We start from the raw sequence: 20,808 nt of genomic DNA on the forward strand, positions 1-20,808 counted from the left end.
AGGGTGACTCCCGCACGCAGGGCTCACCCTGTGGAAGAGACTACATGCGCGAGGCACAGTGGTGCAATTCTAGTCAGTGTCAAATTACAATTTCAACGTATGTTGAAACTTGCAATGCATATAATATTGTTTAATTTGGAGCTGCATGTAAAGCCCTGTCGGATCTTCGTAGTCTGATACCCTTTCCACTTTCCTACAAAATGTTGTTTTTAAGGCCATTTTGATTTTGTTTAATTAAAAATTTAATTGTAATTATATTATATATGTATCGCATAATTAAGTTCATTTCCGTGCATTACGTTACATTTGTGTACCCATTTCGAAATTCCCTCCGATTGCTATCGATTAAAATCGCTTTCCACTTTTCCGATACACAAACCAGGAAACGGGAAAAGCACTTGTGTCCAAATAAGAACAGGCAAGCTTTCCACATATGTATATACCGCCACGATTTAAAAAGGTGTAACATAAATAGTTGTATGAAGAAAAATATAAATTGTAAGCCTCCCTTAACTTTTATAACATTACTCAACTCATTTTTGGGTTTCATACCAGATTCCATACCCACAAAAATGATGTAATTAATTAAAAAATACTCTATTTATTTATTTTAAAATGCCCACAATTTTTAAAATAAAACAAAAAACAAAAACTGGACCGAAATACTTTAAAATATATAAAAGCAAACGTCAAAGGAAAATCACGCTCGTCAGCATGCGACTCGTGTTCGAAATCTGACAGATTTACGGATCCAAAACTAATCCCCGAAGGAAGAGGAATATATTCGAAATTAAAATACAAAGGCTTGGGCAAATTTCAAATTGTATCACTTTATTCAACGTTTTACGTTAATATTTTGTTGTTTTTTAATAATATATTCTTTACTGTACTTTAGCTGTACTCTTATAGGTTTTTCTTTCTAGTTGCGGGGACTGCTCGCTATTTGAACATTTAAACAATTATATATAAATAATTTTAGACGTCACTCGCTAGACATAACATAACGGGTATAAACTTAGTCTTACTATGTACGGGTGTATGTTTATGTATAGTCGTATTGTATAATATAGTTTATGTATATAAATATATGTACCATTACATATCATTGCATCAGCACAGCACTTTAAACACTTAATTGCCAGTATAAATAATGAATGTTCTTGCTGTCGCAAATTATAACAAATTTTCAACAGAAAACAAAAAACTACAATTTCTCGGCTCTTATTTAGAAATCATTGAAGTACTGCAAATCTCTTTGGTCTACTGCCTTGGCGGGCTTCCAATCCTTCTCGGGATAATCATCAAAATTTTTGGTATCGCCATCGTGATGTACATCGGGCAGAATTGGTGGCTATAAGTGAAGAAAATTCAAAAAATTATTGCTTTGATTGTATATATCTTATATTTTAAACTAATTGTCGCATACTTATGAGTGGTTAAGCTCAAGTTAAATTATGAAAGCCCTAAGAATTTATATAAATATTAAAGTTAGCTTCAGCCATAATTAGTTCTATTTGGTTCTATATTAAGAGCATTTCCTTTGAAAAACACATCAAACATACACATGTACGTGGCCGACGGGTAAAATTTGCGAAATGTGCGCAAGATTCAGCACGTTTGTAACAATCAGTCGTGACGCATTTAACCCATTGTCTCCCGCCTGGACGGAGGCGTTCATGTGGGCAATTAACACCTTCTCCTTCAGATGCGAAATGCCCCTTTTGTTACATTTCACTCGCACTTGGACCAACTGGACTGGGTAGAGCGAATCGGTAGATTTATGGGTCCAACACCCACCCAAAAGGCCGAAATAGACGCTGCGGTCATTAACTAACGGCACAGCTAATTTGGAAAACTTATTTGTTTATTTGCTTTTAATTACGAGAACGTATGAAAATACATTGGTCGTCTGACAAAAGCGGAGGCAAAACTCAGTGCGCCAAAAATCCACACAAAGTAATGACCACAATTACTAATAATTAAAAGGGAAAATCGGAAAATAGATAGGACCCTTGAACTCACCTTAAGCTTCTTGCTGTAGACGTCATTCCAATTCAAGTGCTTGAACCAGCGATGCCTCTTCACGTCATCGGCGCCATTCTGTGGGGATGAGGAGTATTCCGAAATCGGCGGGGGAACATAGAATGAAATACAAAATATTGGACATAAATAACGTTTTGCATTTGGCTAGCTCGTGTTGCAAAAAACGCGCGACAAATCTATTAAAATATAAGAAAATGCGGGGCGACGAAATTCGGAGGTAGGTGAAAAATGATTTCGAAAAAAATGTATTAGGCTAACTGACAACGAGCATGTGCAGATCTATTTGTGATAGCCAACAATTAATTTTTGATATATGCGATGCAATTTTTAATGCCAGCAACAAAATCCGACCGCGACAAGTGTAAACAATTCTCTATAAATATGGGGCCTAATAAGCCGGAAAATGTTAACGAAAGCCCTGCCAAGTATTTTTATGAGACTATCTGAGAAAAGAGTAAAGAAGAATGCAGGGGTGGTGCAAATAAATAAACTTTGACAGTGCTAATTTTACTTTTCATTAAAAGAAATCGAATGAAACAAACAGATGACTTGGCAGCTGAACAAACTTTATGCTCCAAATTATTTGTTTATTTATTCCATTCCCATGTTAGATCTTCCATACTTTCCAAACTTATAAATCTACAAAGTCTGCATATGATTCTCACCTTCATGTTGCCCAGTCGCTTGGTTCTATCATTCACCAGCAGCTTTTTGATCAAGTCTTTGGCAATGGGATCCATATGACGCTCCCACTCAATTTTTCCGCTCAAAATTTTCTCGTAAATCCCAAAGGGCTGTTCATCGTAGAAAGGTGGGTATCCCACGAGCATTTCGTAGATGAGAACTCCTAAAATTGAATTCATAATTACCATATATAATGAAAATCCTTGTAAAATACCGAATTGAGACTCACCCAATGCCCACCAATCTACGGCTTTATTATGCCCTTTGGATTGGATTATCTCAGGTGCTATATACTCGGGCGTTCCGCACAATGTCCAAGTGCGATCCCTTAGTTTTTTGGCAAAGCCAAAATCTGTTATTTTTAAATGGCCATCCCGATTGATCAGCAGATTCTCTGGCTTTAAGTCGCGGTAAACAATTTGCAGTGAGTGCAGGTATTCCAGGGCACTGACGATCTCAGCCGCATAGAAGTTGGCTGAAACAAAATGATTTCTATTGATACATACATAAAAGATATATTGAATGGTGACTTACAGGTTTGACTAGTGAATTTTCCTGCATTTCGCAGATATGTGAACAGCTCTCCGCCGCAGACATAATCGAAGATCATATACAGATTTGAGTCATCCTTTGTGGACCATTCCCTGCATGCAAAAAATCATTAGGTACTGGGATATATTCTTATATTATATAAATTAACAACAAAAATAAATTGAGCACAAGAAGTCTTTCAGTTATAAAAAGAGGAAAGCCCTTTTAAGAGAATTTCTGTTTAAATACAAAAAAATTGTTATACATATGAGCAAGAAATTATTTTTAAATAGTACAATTTTTTACACGATAAAATATATAATGAAAATTGGTTTAATTTTTACAAATTATAAGTTCTGATTTTTTTCATATTTGTCATATGCCAACTTCATTATCAAGGGTTTTTAAAGTTATTTAAAAATAAAAATGTGGGATATTTTCCATATTTTTTTACTTACAGGCTGATGACAAACGGATGTCGAATCTCGCGCAATATATTCCGCTCGTTCTTAACGTGTTCAATCTGCTTGAGACGAATGACTTCGGTCATGGCCAAAATCTTCATGGCACAGTACTTCTCCGAAATGCGATCGCGACATAAGCACACTCGTCCAAAGGTGCCCGTGCCTGAAAGGGAAAAGGTGGTAATGTAGGGTAGGGTATCGTATTATCGAGTGCAGCCAAGCCAAAACCGCAAACAACGTTCTTAAATATCGGGGCATGCCCCATTTAAGTGTTTGCAAACGATATGGCAAAGGTCTCGGCTTAACCAAAACGTGATTTAGTGACAGACGAGGTGAAAATTATACTACTCAGAAAGTAACATATAAATATTTAATATTCTTGAAGTGCCTTCATTAATATATTTAAATGAAATAGGTTCAAATAAGAATTACTTCCAGATATTTTGTAACTTTTTTAACCAGAAGTTAACCTATATCAATTTTGAATTCATAATTCTTCCTGTGCCCTATAGTATATTCCCATTTAATGAGCGCTATCTTTGGAACCACTTTTCGAACCTCAGCTGTTTGCATAATTACTGTTTTCACTGTCGAGCACGTTTTGAGGCTAGCACTACTAATATGACCAACTTGGGTGTGGGCTTACACGCCCGGCCGAGATTTTCTCAACCTTGAGTTTTTAATTGGGCTAACGCCCGACTCGCTGGGCATTCGGTGGGCCAACGAGTGACTAACTGGCAGGAAAGGAAACACGGAGCGTGTGAGCCTCTCGGATTTCACGTAAACACTTTGGCCAGATACACTTGTGGCCAAGAGCGACGGCTGGAAATTTCTTTCTTTTCATTTTCTCTGTTTTGTTTTCCATGGCATGCCAAAACAACAAAACGGCTACAAATTGATTTGTCTTATAAATCAAAAGCCGAAACGCAATCAAATCATTTCCAATTCGAAGCGGCCGGGGAGGAGTGGGAAAAGTTTCGCTTTCTGCAGCTGCTTTTAGTTTTTCAGCACGTTTTCCCTGTATGTACGCAATGGTCGGTGTTCCCGTTCGTTCATGCCAACCATAATTAGCCGTGATTTTCAATGTAATAAAGCAGAAGTGATTAGATTATTGAACTCTGCCACAATTATTTGCCACGTGCGTTCCTCCTCGAAAAATTAAACATCACAGTCCGAAGAATATTTGGCTTCTTATAGCTGCGGTCAAGCAAAAGAAACAGGAAAGACGGCCAAGCTAATGATAAAGTATACAATTAAATAATAATAATAGCCAAAAGTAATGACTGGGATAATTGCAACTGAAGAAGAGGGTCTTCTAACTCCTTTCCTTTATCCTATTCTACTAAAGATTCATATATTTACCAAAAACCCAAACAAATAATAGGTGTTACGTTATTTACAAGAAATAATCCCACCACTAATATTTTGCCTGCTGCTGTATGTGGGCGTGGGTGGGTGCCCCAAGGTCTCCCCATATGGATACACCTTAATGAGGCAGCATTACGCGTGCAAATCAAAATATGATTCCCGACTTTGTAATTAATGAATTGTTCTTTTCGATTACGTAGTTCAAATGAGTCAGCAAGAGAGTGGGATTACATAGGTTTTGAGGTGGGGATGAAAAAGCGGGGAAAGTGGGGGCGAAATATCTAAGAGCCTTATTGATAAATCCCAGAGACGAGACGCTTTAATGAGCTCATAGCACTTCTAGCGAAATGAGTTTAAAATTGATGCTTTTAAGGCAAATCTCCAAGTTTCCAGATATTCCTGGGAAATATTCCTTAAGAGCCAAACAATTGGACGGAATGTCAAAAACATTTTTATGGGCACATTGCTCAAGTGCAAACAAACTTGGAATCCCCAAAATCGAACTTTGGAACCCTTCCACTAAAACTAATTAAGCCATCATAAATAAACAGCCCATAAAACATGCCCATATGCGGAAAATATTTTAAAGATAAATGCTTAGCAATTGCCTTGGCATTCAAATTAAAAACTTGACTAAACGAAGAATAAATATTTAATTCATGCCAGGCGAAATAAATCAATCAGATATAACTACATCCAATGATGGAATATTTCACGATTTGAATTCAAATTTGTAGGCTAAATCGCAAACACCGGCACATTGCATGGTAATCACAAACGAAGCGAGAGGAAAATCGCAGGAAATAATGAAAAATATTTGGGCAAAAGGTATGGGAAATCGGAGAGTTCTGGCTGGCAACAAGTTGCATGCCTTGCATGGGGGCACATGGCTAGTGTGGAACAATTCCGGCGGCTTTGCTCCGGAGAAAATAGTTTTTTAAATATTTACATGCTTTTATAGTGGAAAATTTTATCGAAAAGTATTCATATTTTGGGATAGGGAATGTAGAAGGGTGCTGGAGAAATAAACAACTGAAAGGCTGTGTTTAAAATCAGGAACATCCAGTGCAGTCGGCACATTTACATTTAACTGGTAGTGGATCATATAGAAAATCTGCGGTTCAGTTATCTATACACCAATTTTCATTGAAATTAGTTTTTTTCACTAAGAATTTACGGAGTTATCACGGAACATTTACATTTAACTGCTAGTGGATCATATAGAAAATCTGCTGTTCAGTTGTCTATATAATTTTCATTGAAATTAGTTTTTTTCACTAAGAATTTACGGAGTTATCACGGAACATTTACATTTAACTGCTAGTGGATCATATAGAAAATCTGCTGTTCAGTTATCTATACACCAATTTTAATAGAAATTTGTTTTTTCACTAAAAAGACTGCATGTGTCAGAAAAGTGATCTGTCTTTTACTTACAGTGGACACTAAGCCCATGCTAATGTATGTCATCCTAATGTATGGTTTATGTCCATTACAATGACTGTGTGAATGCTCAAAACACGCTTGCAGTCTTAAATACTCTTCAAGTTGGCTTTCTAAAAAGAAGCGGCATCTTCGCACTCGGCAAGCATTTAAAACGGTCTCTTAGCACCTCATACATGTACGATCCACTCCACCTCAAGTCGATCTCGACTAGTGCAAAGGAAAGTGCTTTTGCCAATGTTTTAACTACCACTTCCACTACCTCAGCCGCCAGCCGCCAGCCGCCAGCTGCCCGCCGCCGGCTGATCCTAAAAGTCTGGCCAAAGTGAAATTGTGACAGCTGCGGAGCAGACAAACTCGAGACTAAAGATTGCAAAATAACCAGCAGGATTATTGGCAACAAAATAATACAACTTTTGTGAAATCTACTGTAATTTTTAAAACGGAATTTGAAATACACTTCATAAAGATAAGTTCACTAAATAAAAACAGAAGAGAAAAATCTCTCTAGTGAGAGATACGTGTTACTTATCCAAAAGGAAATAAAAACTATTCAAATTTCAGAAATACCTAATGAGCAGCATTAAATAAATGATTATGACCCCCCTTTTCGCTCAGTGCCCGCTCAGTCTTCAGACGAAGCCGCAGACGACCGACCAAGTCGGCAGTCGGCCACAATTAAAGTCTGGCCGAGATGTGGGCAAACCTGTTGGCGATGGAGAGGCAGACGGAGCACACGAGTTGCAGAGATGCAACTGGAAAAAGTGCGTGGAAAAAGGCGAAACATATTTTACATAATACACGAAACTTTCTATTTGACGAAGCGGTGGCATAAACTGTCCAGTGAAATTGCCAACCCATGGATGCAGTTCGTCCGTCCGCCTGCCAGTGAACATCTGATGGATGGATGCCTTTCGTTTGCGCTGGCAAATAAAAATCGTTGCGTATCTGTTTCTGTATTTAATGAATTGTGTGCGCCAAAAGTCAAAATACTGTAAAAAGTTGCCCGAAAAGCAGAGCATGTAAATGCGAATATAAACTTGGCACCATTTGCAGTTCTCGCCAGCTGCCGCACCAAGTAAAATAAAGTTAATTGCGTTTTATGCAGTTCGTCGAGGCAAAGTTTGTTTAAAGATTCATAAATAAAGGAAGACCTAGTGAGAGACACGCGGCTTCAGAGGCCAGTTTAAAAATAATACCGGCACGATCGTAAGTTTAAACATTTCCAAATAGGCATTAAATGCGGATTTTTAAGCTGTTGTAAATAATAGCAAACAAGGAAATTTAGGTCGCGTGATAATTGCTGACTGACTGCTCTAATTAAGTTCTCCGCTGCAGCTTTTTGTTGATTTTGCAATTCGTTCTTGCGAGATACGATCTTTCCGGCTTTTATTTATTTGTGTAAGGTACAATTATTGAGGTAGGAAGCAAATGGGTTACACAACTACTCATTTATACTCTCAGCTAATTGTAATAATAGAGGGTGTCAAGCCTCGCACTTTAGCTGCGAGTTTTCAGTGTAATTCATTTTACCGAATACTAAATTAAAAATGGAAGATAACAAAAATATCTGCGAGTCATATTTGGCCGTGGTCATATACATATTAAAATATATGCTCACTGGACAGAGATTTCAATTTAAAATTGTAATTCGCAGAATCAATTGCAGAAGATATTTTAAGCAACCCCAGTTCTAGGAAATCATTTATAAAATATATAATATTTATGGGTAGATCTCAACACATACTTCTCTTTGTATTATTATTATTATTTGGTTTTCAAACAAATAAACAGAAAACAGAGAAATAATTATATATTTTATATTTATTTATATATTCCAACATGAGCTTTCAACTACCCACAACTTTCTAGAAGGGTTGTTCCCATTTCTTCCTGGTTCACTTACAGCAATATAGACACGAAAATGGAAATATCTGTATGGCGGAAATTACCAATCCGCCCACAGAACCTCTCACCCTTCCACTTGCGACATCCCAGTCATAACCTAAGCGATTTATGACACTTTCGAAGCAGATGTTTACCATTTACCACATAGCAAATAGAAATTAACCCACCTGCCCCTGCCTGTCGGTGATGTTTTCACATTTGTCAAGTTTTACACTGCAGCCTTACAAGACCGCAAAGTGGTGGGGGCGTGGTCGAACATAAATCTGATGTTGAAATATAGAAAATCATTGCGCCTATTCGCCTATTTCGTCTATTTCGGGCAAGGGTGCGGTTAAATTTGCCTATATCGGCCAGATGCAAAATGCATTTTTAGGTCACCTTTTTAAATAAGACAAAAGTGTGCTTATAACGCAGTTTAATATGCATATGCTAGTTTAATGTTTGAAAGATTTGGATGCCGACTGGGCCCCAAAAACGCACCAGTTCCTCCACCCCCAAAAAAGGGGGCCGAGTGATGGGGGTCTTTGATTTTCGGCACATTGCCAAATAATAATGTCTATTATATTTGCCTATACGCTGGCTCGATTTTGTTGAAATAAAATTCACATTTTCCTCGGAGCCTCTCAAAGTTTACAGAGATCGGGCGAGGAGAATTCAAATTTTCCATACGATCGTAAATTTGCCGTTGACTGATTTTGTCTTTTCGTGCGGCGAGCACAGACGAAATGAATTTTCGTATAGACATTCGTATAGATACACTTGTTAGGCACTTAGCACACAACAAAAAGCGAACATTTTCCATTTTCCATTTTCCATTGGAACTATGAGTTATACTTTGCAGACGCAATGTCGACACACAACTTGTTGTTCTACACGGGCCACAAACACTGGGACATGTGTTCGCTAGCCGACACAAAATTTGATTGGCCTTTATTATTTAAAAATCAATTTATTCTAAAAGCACAAAAACAGCCCCAAAAGGAACCACTGCCACACACGCCGTCTGACACTCGGCGATTTCAATTCGATTTCAATTGGCAAAAGGCAACGGGCTCTTGTCTCTTGGCCAACTTTATGTCCCAACTGAATTGTGTTTCCCAGAACCGTGCGTAAATATTTATCTCTGCAAATCCATCAATCAATGGGCAGACTAAAAGGATTGCCAGTTCAAAAATTACCGCGCCACGATCCATTGAAAAGTATTCCCCCCCACTGGGAATATTTGTCAAGTTGATATATTAGCTGCGAAGACCTGAGGGAAACATAAGGTCAGCACCTCCATTGTCAGAGATTTCCGCATTGGCTCACTTAGCCGGGAAATTGGGCCACCGAACAAAATGTATAACTGATGGGGTTATTGATCCTTGCCGAAAATCTAGCGCACTTTCCAACAATTTATACAATGTTAGAGCACTAGGCACATTTCAGAATTTTTAATGACCCAATTGATCGCCCGAGAACACATTTCACATTTCCAAAATAATTACTATCAGACCATTTTGCGCGCTTAATTCAGAAATTTTGGATTTTTCGGGTGGCCTAATTTTCGGTATTTTGGCTTAGGATCCGTAAACGATCTTGGTTATTGAAGCAGGAATGTGTGTATCATTAAAAAGAATTTAATGAGAGCTTACAGTTTCGTCTACACTTTGATGATTTAATGACAGAACTCAGATATCTCTGCACTATTTAACCATTCCTCAAAAGATCCTGGTTTGACTTCCATAAGAAATGCAAACTTTCTTCCCGGATACTTTAGCAATGATAAGACATGGACTTTCACTCAGATAAAAGTATTGTTGAGACAGGCAAGACTTCAACTTCAATCCAGTTTCCCGAGACGCGCATTTCCTTTTCCAGTTACAACCAAAGTCCATTCCACTGCGGTGTTAATTGCAAATCAACTGTTTGTTTGACAGGTTTAAGGCCAAAGTTAATGGCATTTTCAGATTGTTGATCCATCGAATCACATGCAGCCAGAACGTGCACAAATAAAAACATGTTTTGTTTGTTTCCGAAAAGGAAAACAAAAGTTATGCTGTTGTTTTTTTTATGAAATTTGAAAACATTTCTTGGGAAATCTTCTCGGGAAAAACCCGACCTCAGGTCGCTGGTTTCATCAATGGGATTTGCGAAACAACTATCAATATTTATAGTAAATCTTGAGGGGCACATGTTTAGAGTTGGCAATGTTTTTGTTTGGCTTCAGAGCGCGTTTTCTTCATATTTTCTTGCCATATTGCTTTCAGCATCCACTGGCTTTTCCTCAATTTTGGCGATGATGCTCACTTCTATCCATCGCCCGTAATTGTTATTATCGGAAGGGGACTGGGTTGATTATCCGTATGCCCTAATAGAAGCGTGACTCACCGCCATTTATAATCCCGCAACCCATTCCCATTCCATCTGGGATACCATGCACACGCATGGCATGATTTCCGCTCTGGTTTATTTACTTCTTACGGATTTCTCTCGAAAATCGCACTCAATACCTTCTGGGCTCTGGCAATTGTTTGAAATCCGTGCTATATTACTCATGCGGCGTGTGGTTCACTCTAAACTCGGTGAAAAGCAGATACGGAAGGGAACTCAGCGGAATTACTCATATCACGGAAGTGGTGTTGACTGATGAACTTTAAATACCCCTTGACAGGGCTAGATTTGCAAGCTAAATTCAATGATGCTTTCTACAAGAAGCCAAGATCTTAACTTAAAAGATTAACTGCCATTAATTGACTACCATTTCGCTTCACAACAAAAACTAATAGAACAATTTGTAATATTCAGTAATTGAAAATAGACTTGATTTGAGATAGCATCGAAAGTAGGCAAACTTAATCTCCATTAAATGTAGGTACTTAGCAGCCATGAAAAAGTGAGTGCTAAATTAAAACAAACAAAGAAAATTACACTATTCGAAGAAGCTAAAACGCATTAGATCCCACAATAGATTCTTAAGCCATGTAGCTTTCATTAATTTGTTAAAAAAAATATAAAAAAAGGGAACGCAAAACAATTTAAAAGGTAATTACAGTCGATAGAAAAGCCATTAGTTACTCCCACAAGATTTCAGCGATTGTTTGAGTTGGCATAGCATTTTGCAACTGAAACGATCGGCGCATAAATACATTTAAATGGATTTGATGATTTTGATAGTAAAGAAACCCCAAATTGATCACACGTGTAGCAGAGGAAATGTTGCGGCAATAAATCAGGAAAATGCCCTGAACTCACCTCAAGCTGAAGTAAATATTTATGCCACAAGGCTTAATGAGTGTTTGAATAGTATACTAAATTTAGTCGTATACTAAAAGGGGCTGCTTTGCTCACACCGAAGACGTCAAAATGGGAAAACAAATCAAAATATTATGGACATTAATGGCTGGGCGTCTATGCGAGTACGTAAGACCCATTGATGATCCTAAGCAGAGTCCAAGAATATATAATCGTACGTAAACGAACTCACTTTAAATATTGTCTAAATTAAATTTTACGCAAGCCAGATCGCCGTGGAGCAATGAAAACATTTCCCTGGCCCGCTGGGGTGCGAAAAGCTCATAATAATCATAATACGAGCTCCTAGTCTTCTTCGCTGCCTCATTCAATTTGCGTAATCAATAAGAATTTATTTATGCATTAAGCCAATAAAAAGCAATAGAAAAGCGAAGCTGACGCTGAGCCATAAGCTGTTCACTCATACCGACGTGCTCAGAAATGAGGTAATAAATATTTGAAATGAAAATCAAAGAATACCAAACAGAAAGCATAGAAAAAGTACAACAATGGTATTTGAATACATTTTTCCTTTTCCAGATGAAACAACTGTGGTTGAATCGAATTGATTGAACAGGTGAGAAAACTCTTTTAATTAAATGGAATAATCAAAGTAGAGAAATTTCAAATGTGTGCAGGGCGAGTTTTTCATTTTTGACAGAAATACAAGTGGAATGTTTGGCTTACTGCAAACGAAGCAGTCCAGACAGCAAGTGGCTAATTCTTTGAGGAATCTTAGAAATGTTGTGTGAATCGATTTTTTGTGTATATATATGAAATGGTTCGTACACCCTCTTAAACATTTTTGTGCCCACATTTATAGTAGACCATCATTCTCAATTCGCAAAAGATTTTACCACATTTAGGAAGGTATTAAGCCAGAAACAACTCTATTTGGGTTACAATGCCATCCATAAATCTCCCTATGACCTCATCTGACCTAGAAGCGAAGGAGTATTGATGGCATCCATCTAAACAGTTCTCCTAGCAAAGTCAACAAACACGAGAAACTATCGATCGAAACCGCGCGACAAGTTGAAGGTTGAAGTTGAAGGCGTGGGACCTTAACATCAATCATACGCCCCGTGGGCTAGTGTAAACAGCATCCGACTTACCCACTGTTTTGATTATCTGGTAGTCGTCCAAGTGGTATTTGCGCACGCCCTTCGCGGTCTGGACACTGCTGCTCTCCTCGGACTCGTCGTCGTCCTCCTCATCGTCGGTCTCATTGCCATCGTCCTCCTCGATGCTCTCGCTGGAATCGTGGGTGGCGTCATCCGCATCCCGGCCGTTGCCCTCCTCCTCGTCCTCGTCGTCCTCCTCATCCTCCTCGTCGACGTCATTGTCATGGTCAGCGGAACTGGTGGTGGTGGTGGCGGTGCTGCTGCTCCGGCTGTTGGTCGTCGGATCTGGCCGCTGCTGCTCCTGCTCCGGATCCTCCTCGCTGTAATCGGACTCCAGTGGATCGGATGACTCGCTGGAGGCTACGTTGCTGCTGCTCCGGCCGTTTGAGCGGCCCAATTTGAATGTGAATGTTGTCTCTGTGTTGCTGCTGTCATTTGCTGTATTTGCTGTTGTGCTGTTGTTTGATGGAATTTTCTTCTTGTACGCCGACGTCATCGTGTTGCCGCTTCCGTTTCCGGTTGTCAATTTTGACGTGGATCCTGCCGTGCCGGATGACAAAGGCGTGCAGAAGCGGGCACAAGTCGCCGTGGACATCTCTCTCGCAATCCTCGTTTGCGGAATCCCGATTGTCCTTGCCGGAGTTCCTGTCGTCCCGTTGTCTCCTGTCGTTTTTCCTGCAATCGAATGGAAATGGATTGGAAATGAATTGTCGAGCTATATTTGGATAACAAAGCAAATAGCCGGCGTGATTGATTGAAAGCAGTTGGAGGGAAATGGCAAAGAGGTTACACTTGCCGTAATTACATTGCCGTAACGTTTCTCTGTTGGCAGTTCACATAACAATTTAAGCACGATGTACTACGCTGTCAAAATATAATTAATTAACTGCCCTTTTAAGTGATTTAAAAACAAGCTCAGCCGTATAACTAAAAGGTCTTGTTAATTTCGTAATTTAAATGGACTGCTGCACACAAAAATCAATTCGCCTTTCATACTTAAATTCAAAAATAAATGTTTGAGTATTGATTTGAAATTAAGCGCATAAAGCAGATAAGTAAATGTATATGTTTTTATACATTATATTGAATCTTTGACTTTGACCTCAAAGCATTTCGGGAAACAATTACGTTATTTCCACCATTAACCTGCATTCTTTCTATTTACTTCCCGTTCCTTAAGTTCAGTTCCCATATCCATTAAAAGCTCAGTACGCTCGGCTAAATGCCGCCTCCATTGTTCTTTCGAATTGCCTTGGGGTGTATTTATACGCCGAGTCCCACAATCCAATCCAGTCCAGTCCGCTCCCATTGCCAGACCATGGTCGTTTAATTAACCAGCCGAGGATAGTGATGATGGCTTTGTATTTGGGCCCGGTCTAGTCATTGTAGTGCTCGTAAATTGAAAGTGAAATGGAATGGCCGCTGGTACTACAAGTATACAAGTATATGTACATATGTACTGCTGTGCAGCCAGCAACAAGTGTTTTATCAACACAGAGACAGGCGTCCGGACAAAAGGCATTATAAACTGTCAGCCTAGGAAAATTGAGTTCGCATGCCAAAGGGTTTCCACCGCCGCCACAAAGGAGGCTGCAGTCCAGTTAATATCACATACTAATATTATTAATAACAATGACTGCAGTCTTGATTCAATTTGATGGCTGCCAACAAAAGGAAAGCCCCCGAGTCACCAGACCCCAGACACAGAGGCAATTTCTTGAGGTTCGCCTTAATGCCCCGATGCATTAACTCAAGAAATAATAAAGTCGATAAAGCGGTATTGAGGTCGGTCCACCCGAAATGCAAAATCGAGATGGACGCATCCGACTATAAAATCAATATCCATCCACATGGCGCTTCTATCCGCATATTCTTGGCTGGCCTGAGTGGCTTTTATTGTTTAAGCGGTGGCCGGGGCAATCTAGGCCAGTTGGTCCATAGAAGAGCATTCGACTGACTCGAGGATGCACAAAAGCGCCACCCAAAATGTGCACTGGAGGGCAGGGATTGATGCGCATCATTAACTACAGCGTTGGCTGTTCGAAGGCCAAGAAGATGACAATAGATTAGTCAGGCGTGGCATTTGGCTACCGAGCAGCGAAAGGGTTTATTGCCAATTTCGGTGAAAGGCAATATCTTCGAAAATGCAAAAACGTCAGGCACAAGTGCAAATAAGTACTATTCAATGGAAGAGGAAGTGAATTAAATACGAGTATACTGTGTCCGACCTTGCCGAGTAATAGGTTTCTTACAATATAGTATTTACTAAATAATACATAAATAGAAAAGAGAGAAGATAAGTAAGTACTTCATAAAAACGCGACATACATGCAACCCATATGTGTAATAGCTCAGAAACTCGGTTGGTTTTCCCACGAATTCAGACTAATTAAAAAGTTCCTACCCTTCAGCTTGTAAACCTAGTATCATCTCGCTTAACTTGGCAGTTTTTTCAGATATATCTTACCCACGTAACAAAAGTCTGCCCCATAGCAATTGACACGCCTCGAAAAGCAACCACTGATAAACCTGGATTTACGTAAATGTATTAACTGCGCCTCAAGAAATATTAAGTATACGTATGGGTATGCATATCTATATCGCTTTATTGCAGTAAGCCTTGTGTGGTAGAACGTTTTGATATGTGCAAAAATACCGCCCGACAATTTCTTGGAATATTTCCTTAAGCTTACGCTTTGTTTTGTTTTTTTATTATTATTACACATACATTCATTTTACGAACGACTGTCATGCATGATTATTTACGCACGCGTTCAAGATGTTTGCACTTTTTCGGTGGGAAAATATGAAAATGAAACGCCAACACATTAAAGTGCGGAAATATAAATTAAAGTTGTCTAAGGCAAAGTGCATGGCTTGTTTTGAGAATAATTTTTCAAAAATTATTGTAGACAATCACTCGGGCTGTAAATTAGCCAACAGCCAAAAGAACCAAGAAACAGAAACAAACGATCTCGCCGATCGGCCAGTCCTATATACTCGTAAGATACATATTCACATACTTACACTCTGAAGATCGGCCCCATTCACCTTGGCGGCTGCCAAATTTGAAAATGGAAATGGAAATTGGGGTCGTCGTTGCCAGTCAGCCAGCCAAATGTTAAGTTGTTGCCTAATCTTCCGGTGGCCAGCACTCTTTTTTTGCTCTTGTAGCCACTTCCACTTTTCGTGAATGGAAAACGCAATGAAAAGTATATACTATGTGCCTCGTACCAACGCTAAACACAAGAATTAGTGTCTGCGAGATAAGATGCAAAGATCAGGTGAATGGGGTGTGGGATTGCGCAAGATCAGGGTTATCTTCTTCGGCAGAAGTGTTCTGATTAGAAGACGGACTCCGTGTAAGGGTCATTATGTCGTTTACTTTGAAAAGGCTACTCCAATCATAACAAATATTTAGAAATATGTCTTCCTATTGGCACTTTTTGCAATCCAAAATCGCTATTCAGGTTAGTCCAGAAAAAGGAACCTAGTTACTTTAAATTACTTATATTCCCATAAATATTTCATATTTATATTTAAATATTTATGTTCGTATTTTTATAAATTATTTGCTAATACTCTTATGCTTACGGAAATTTCCACGGAAAAATGATGAAACGTATCCCATGGGTCTTAGCTCACCTATCATTAAGACACTTGATTTATTCGGAATATCAGCGAATATATTTTGAAAGGCTGAGCAAGAGAAGATTGCCTAATCTTGTGACAACCAGCCAATTGACCTTTTTATTGGTTAAATTAATTTTAGGTGCACTGCTTGCAACATTTATTAATTCGCTGGGCGACCCAAGGCATAAATTGTGTGCTTAATTAATTGAAAACAGCGCGAGGCGATTTGTTTAAAAATAAGAGCGCGAATTTATAGATAGCTTTTTTATAAAAAGAAAGCGTCTCATATTAACATCATCGTCATCGGTGTATTTTCGAAATTTCCAAACAGTGAAAGAGAATTCGCTGTAGGCGTTGGCATAAATAATATTTTTCGTACGCCAGGATATGTAATTATCTGAATAAGTGCACACGCTTGAATTAATGATGGGGGTGTTACAAAAACGAGAATTCATTGGCCATTTTCGGCTGACAGGGATAAGGATTGTCCACCCACTCCATTGCTTTTTGGCTAATAAACCCCAAATGGCAATAATCGTGAAAAATAATGCCGGCTAAATGTAATCATAACACGCTTTGTGTTCCTTACGAGTATTTTCTCTGGCAGGGTTTCCCGAACTCAAATAAGGGCCAAACAGATTTATGGTCTTGGATTTGTTTTTATGGAGCAAGTACTTCCGTTGTCCTTGTGCCAGTTCCTCACTTAAGTTGCCACTGTATTTGGCTAGGGAAACATATAAACATTTATGCGTATGGGCAAGTTGGGGAATAGATTTTGAAAGTCCTTGACTCAGTTTGCGCAGAGTTATTGAAGCGCGACATGAAGAAAAGCTATTTAAATGGGGTCACCTGAAGCAAATATTTCTGCCACATTTCAGAGGAGGGGATAAACAACTTGATGCGTCTCATTTCCGCTTTATGGAGTGGTTAGGAATAAACGAATCATTCACTTCCCATTTTTTAAATACCTATATATCAGGAGGCTTTCTGATTCTTAGAGGCTTCAAAATTCTTTAATTCCTATCAATCCAAAAATACCCATTTTAAAATTGTATTCTTATTTATATTTCTACATTTCCATTTTTTATTTCGAGCAGTTATATCTACGCGAGCCACTTAAACTTTTCAAGACGTGTCAATTGCAGATCTAATGAACTTAATGACTACATTAGCAAGATCCCAAAATCTCTAGATGAGACAATGTGAAGAAAAAAACACATTACCTACCTACACTTTTTTACTTCTATTCCACTCCAAATAGCAAGATTTACCTCTGCATGTGAGGTGTAATTAGCTAATTGCACTAATTAAATTGGCTCGCCTAATTATAGTACTCAAAGCTCAATCATCAAACGAATTTATCTCCACATTTTGCTTCTATTTTGGAAAGCAAGCATTTATGATTTGTTGCTGGCTGCTGGCTTCCACTTTTTACACTACCCACGATTACTCACCAAGCTAAATTTTAAGATCCAAAGTTGCCGGCCGTTGCTGCCTTTGTTTTTTGTTTTGGTTTTTGGTTTTTTGGTTTTTGGTTTGGTTTTTTTCCTACTTAACGATCCCACAGCCGATCTATATTTATTGTTGTTGTTCAGGTTGCGATTGTCTGGCTTGTGAGTTCTCAATTTTGCTTTTTTGCTGGAGCAAAATTTGAACGCTTGCGAAATTGTTAAAAATAAATATGTTACTTTAAGAGCGCACGATTTTCCGCGACTAGCCGCCGAGTTGGATTTTTCCTTCGCTTTTGGCCGGCAATAACAACAGAAAAAAGGCGAAAACCGCTGAAGCCGACACAGAAACAGAAACAGAAATAAACTCAACACTCAGCGCTTCTAGGGGGGCAGCTATAGGTATTATGGGTGTTATAGGCATACGGGGGCCATAGGTATTATTTGCATGGGTACCAGAGATCGACTGGACACACCGATCGCGATTTGCTTTATTTGTGTCACTTTTTTGGTCGGTTTTTCTTCGCTTTTTTGTGTGGCACAAAGTGCCGCTTTGTTTTGTTTATATGCGCTGGGATCGTGAGATCCGAGAGATCTAGAATTTCCGGTTTTTACAACGCAGCTTGCAGTTTTCTTCGTTTTTCGTTTTTCGTTAGTCTGCGTTTGGCCAGCACAAAGCCAAATTACTCCAACTTGGCGCAATTAATCAAACGTGATGATTGCAAACTTTGAGTACGTTTTTTTCTTCTAGTCTGAAGACCAATGCCGAGTTTTCCAATTTTCTTTCGGATGATTTTTCAGTGTTCTGTGGTGTTTTTCTTGGGTTGACCAGCCGCTTCCACGTTTTGCACGAAACTGAAACGTAAAATCTGCGAATCGCTTGCCACAGCTCTCGACGTCGACGTCAACGTCGCAGTCGCAGCGCAGTCGTGGTGGCTCGGAAAAGGGGGCGGCCTGGTCGGAGGGGGCGGGGCGGCGGCCAATGATGACGATGGCAATAATGATGATTTTGAAGGCGGCCAAGGGGAGACGGCATGGGGATGCTCGCTTGATAGTCGGATGTGTTTGTGTTTGTGCCTGTGTTTGCTCTCCATGTGTGCAGATATTTGGTTTTGGCCAAGTGTCCCGAGTGCTGTTCCATTTGAGGGCCTAAACGGTTTGCCGGCAACAGGATCATCGCCATCAGGATGGCGCAGGCGGTCCGTAATCACCGACCGATGGCGATAAGGCGGCCAGAATGCTGTGCGCCCGGCTAATTGACAGTAACACCACCGAACTGAAAGTCATTATAGCGACCAAAATCTACAACATGTGCTGTACGTATATACGAGTAGAAATTTATTTAGAAGTTACATAGACAAAAATGTACTTATTTTGTCGCTGTGTAGACAACAGTTTACACATTTCCGCTGTTCTTATAGCAATTTTACACTGTTTAATAATATGCTTTGCTTTCCCGAATTAGAGAGAAAGGAGATGCTTAAAAAATTTTTGTTTTTATTGAGAGCCAATATATATTATTTATTTTTTTTTTACTTTTCAGTCTATTAATATAAAAGATTTTAAAAAAGTGTAAACGTTTTGTAAACTTATTTTACTAACCAAATGAATGATGCTAAAGTAAACATATTCAAAACTATGGTGTTTGGGTGTTTTTCCAAGTATTGGGAGTTAGGAGAAAAACACCCAATTTTTCCAAGTATAGGAGTTTCAGCAGACATTTCGTCTTTCGCGAATTTTTGAAAATTCCAATAAACACTTTTACCTAAATACATATGTAAATATGCATGTATGTATTACAGTATAGCAGAGATGCTCAATTAATCAAACACTCAGGCAAAACCTTACGGATGGTAATTCCATTGTAAAATCTCTTAGAATTAACTAAATGTACTTAACTTAAGACTAGTAAATATAAAATTGAAAAATTAAAATGCAAACCAGAAGCATTTAAGAACCGCTCTTAAATCAAAAGGTTAATGTACGGTTTTATGGTAGGGGTGTTTTTCCTCAGTGTTTTGTTTGTTTTCAGTAGACTTTGCGGCAGCGGCGTTGCGTTGCTGAGAAAATCTGGAAATATGATTTGTGTATTTACGAGCCCTCTGTTTCGGTTTAAGCAAACAGCGAGCGCGTCTTTAACGGTTTTCGGGTGTTGCGTTCGCATGTTTGTGCACGTTGATTTTGTTGGCCGCTGTAATAAAGGCCAACAAGGTCAGGTGCAAACGAATTGCGAGTACGAGTGACGCCTGCGTGCCACAGACTCATTTCAGGTGCCGCATACAATTGCCGTGTGCATTTCAATTTGATGGTATAATTAAGCGAAGGCAGGCACGGGATGTCAGCAAGCTTTGCGTTTACGTTTTCTGTGTGCGACTGTTTTTCCTATTTTCCTATTTTCGTTTTGAGCCTGCTTCAGCCTGTTGTCAAGTGCAAGGACATTGCATGCACTCACCTCCTTGAGTGGGCGTGGCAAGTCCTGCCCGCAGACCGACAGCCACGTCATGGTCGCCCCAGACTGTGAGCCATAATGATTTAAGACTGCTGCCGCTTTAAGTATACGTAAATGTGGTAACAACTCACATTGCTTCCAGCAGGAATATAATCCGAGGCCGAAATTCGCGAGAACACATGTGCTGACTCTGCAAGCCACTAAAATACGATCCAAAAATACATGCCACATTTTCATTAAAGGAGTATATATTTTTTATTTACACTTTTTTGAATTTTCCCCCCCGAACTATCGATATTTGCTGGCAGTTGTGTGCTTTGATTTGTCCTTGTCAGATGGGGCCACTGTTCTACAAAATGTGCTATAAATGTATAACTTTCGTTTTAGCACTCTGTGCGAAGATACAACAAAATAAAAGGTATAAGTAAGTAAATGAGCTA

At 39.1% G+C, this 20,808-nt stretch overlaps 1 protein-coding gene across 2 annotated transcripts; it reads right to left on the reverse strand.

The window, feature by feature from the left end:
* Positions 1–805: 805 nt before the first annotated feature.
* Positions 806–20,620, reverse strand: LOC6543799 (protein kinase DC2). 2 transcript variants are annotated; one of them, XM_001973110.3, is made up of 9 exons: positions 20,500–20,620; positions 20,372–20,434; positions 12,830–13,513; positions 3,717–3,885; positions 3,262–3,371; positions 2,957–3,202; positions 2,709–2,890; positions 2,023–2,100; positions 806–1,351 (listed from the first exon to the last, which is right to left on the reverse strand). In XM_001973110.3, the coding sequence occupies exons 1-9, from the start codon at positions 20,603–20,605 to the stop codon at positions 1,226–1,228; spliced, it is 1,764 nt and encodes a 587-aa protein (XP_001973146.1). In that variant the 5' UTR covers positions 20,606–20,620; the 3' UTR covers positions 806–1,225. The 2 variants fall into 2 exon arrangements, with proteins under 2 accessions (XP_001973146.1, XP_015013021.1); XM_015157535.2 differs by lacking the exons at positions 20,372–20,434; positions 20,500–20,620 and adding an exon at positions 17,926–18,783.
* Positions 20,621–20,808: the final 188 nt, after the last annotated feature.

Source organism: Drosophila erecta, unplaced genomic scaffold (assembly GCF_003286155.1).
Source record: "Drosophila erecta strain 14021-0224.00,06,07 unplaced genomic scaffold, DereRS2 tig00000021-arrow-pilon, whole genome shotgun sequence".
Lineage (NCBI taxonomy): Eukaryota > Metazoa > Arthropoda > Insecta > Diptera > Drosophilidae > Drosophila > Drosophila erecta.

Excerpts from the sequence above, each read along its gene's own strand:
- LOC6543799 (XM_001973110.3), bottom strand. The coding sequence starts at position 20,605 with ATGAAAATGTGGCATGTATTTTTGGATCGTATTTTAGTGGCTTGCAGA. Across the intron at positions 13,514-20,371 it reads TGCCACGCCCACTCAAGGAG|GAAAAACGACAGGAGACAAC; the intron begins GTGAGTGCATGC and ends ATTCGATTGCAG. Across the intron at positions 1,352-2,022 it reads TCTACAGCAAGAAGCTTAAG|CCACCAATTCTGCCCGATGT; the intron begins GTGAGTTCAAGG and ends CTTCACTTATAG.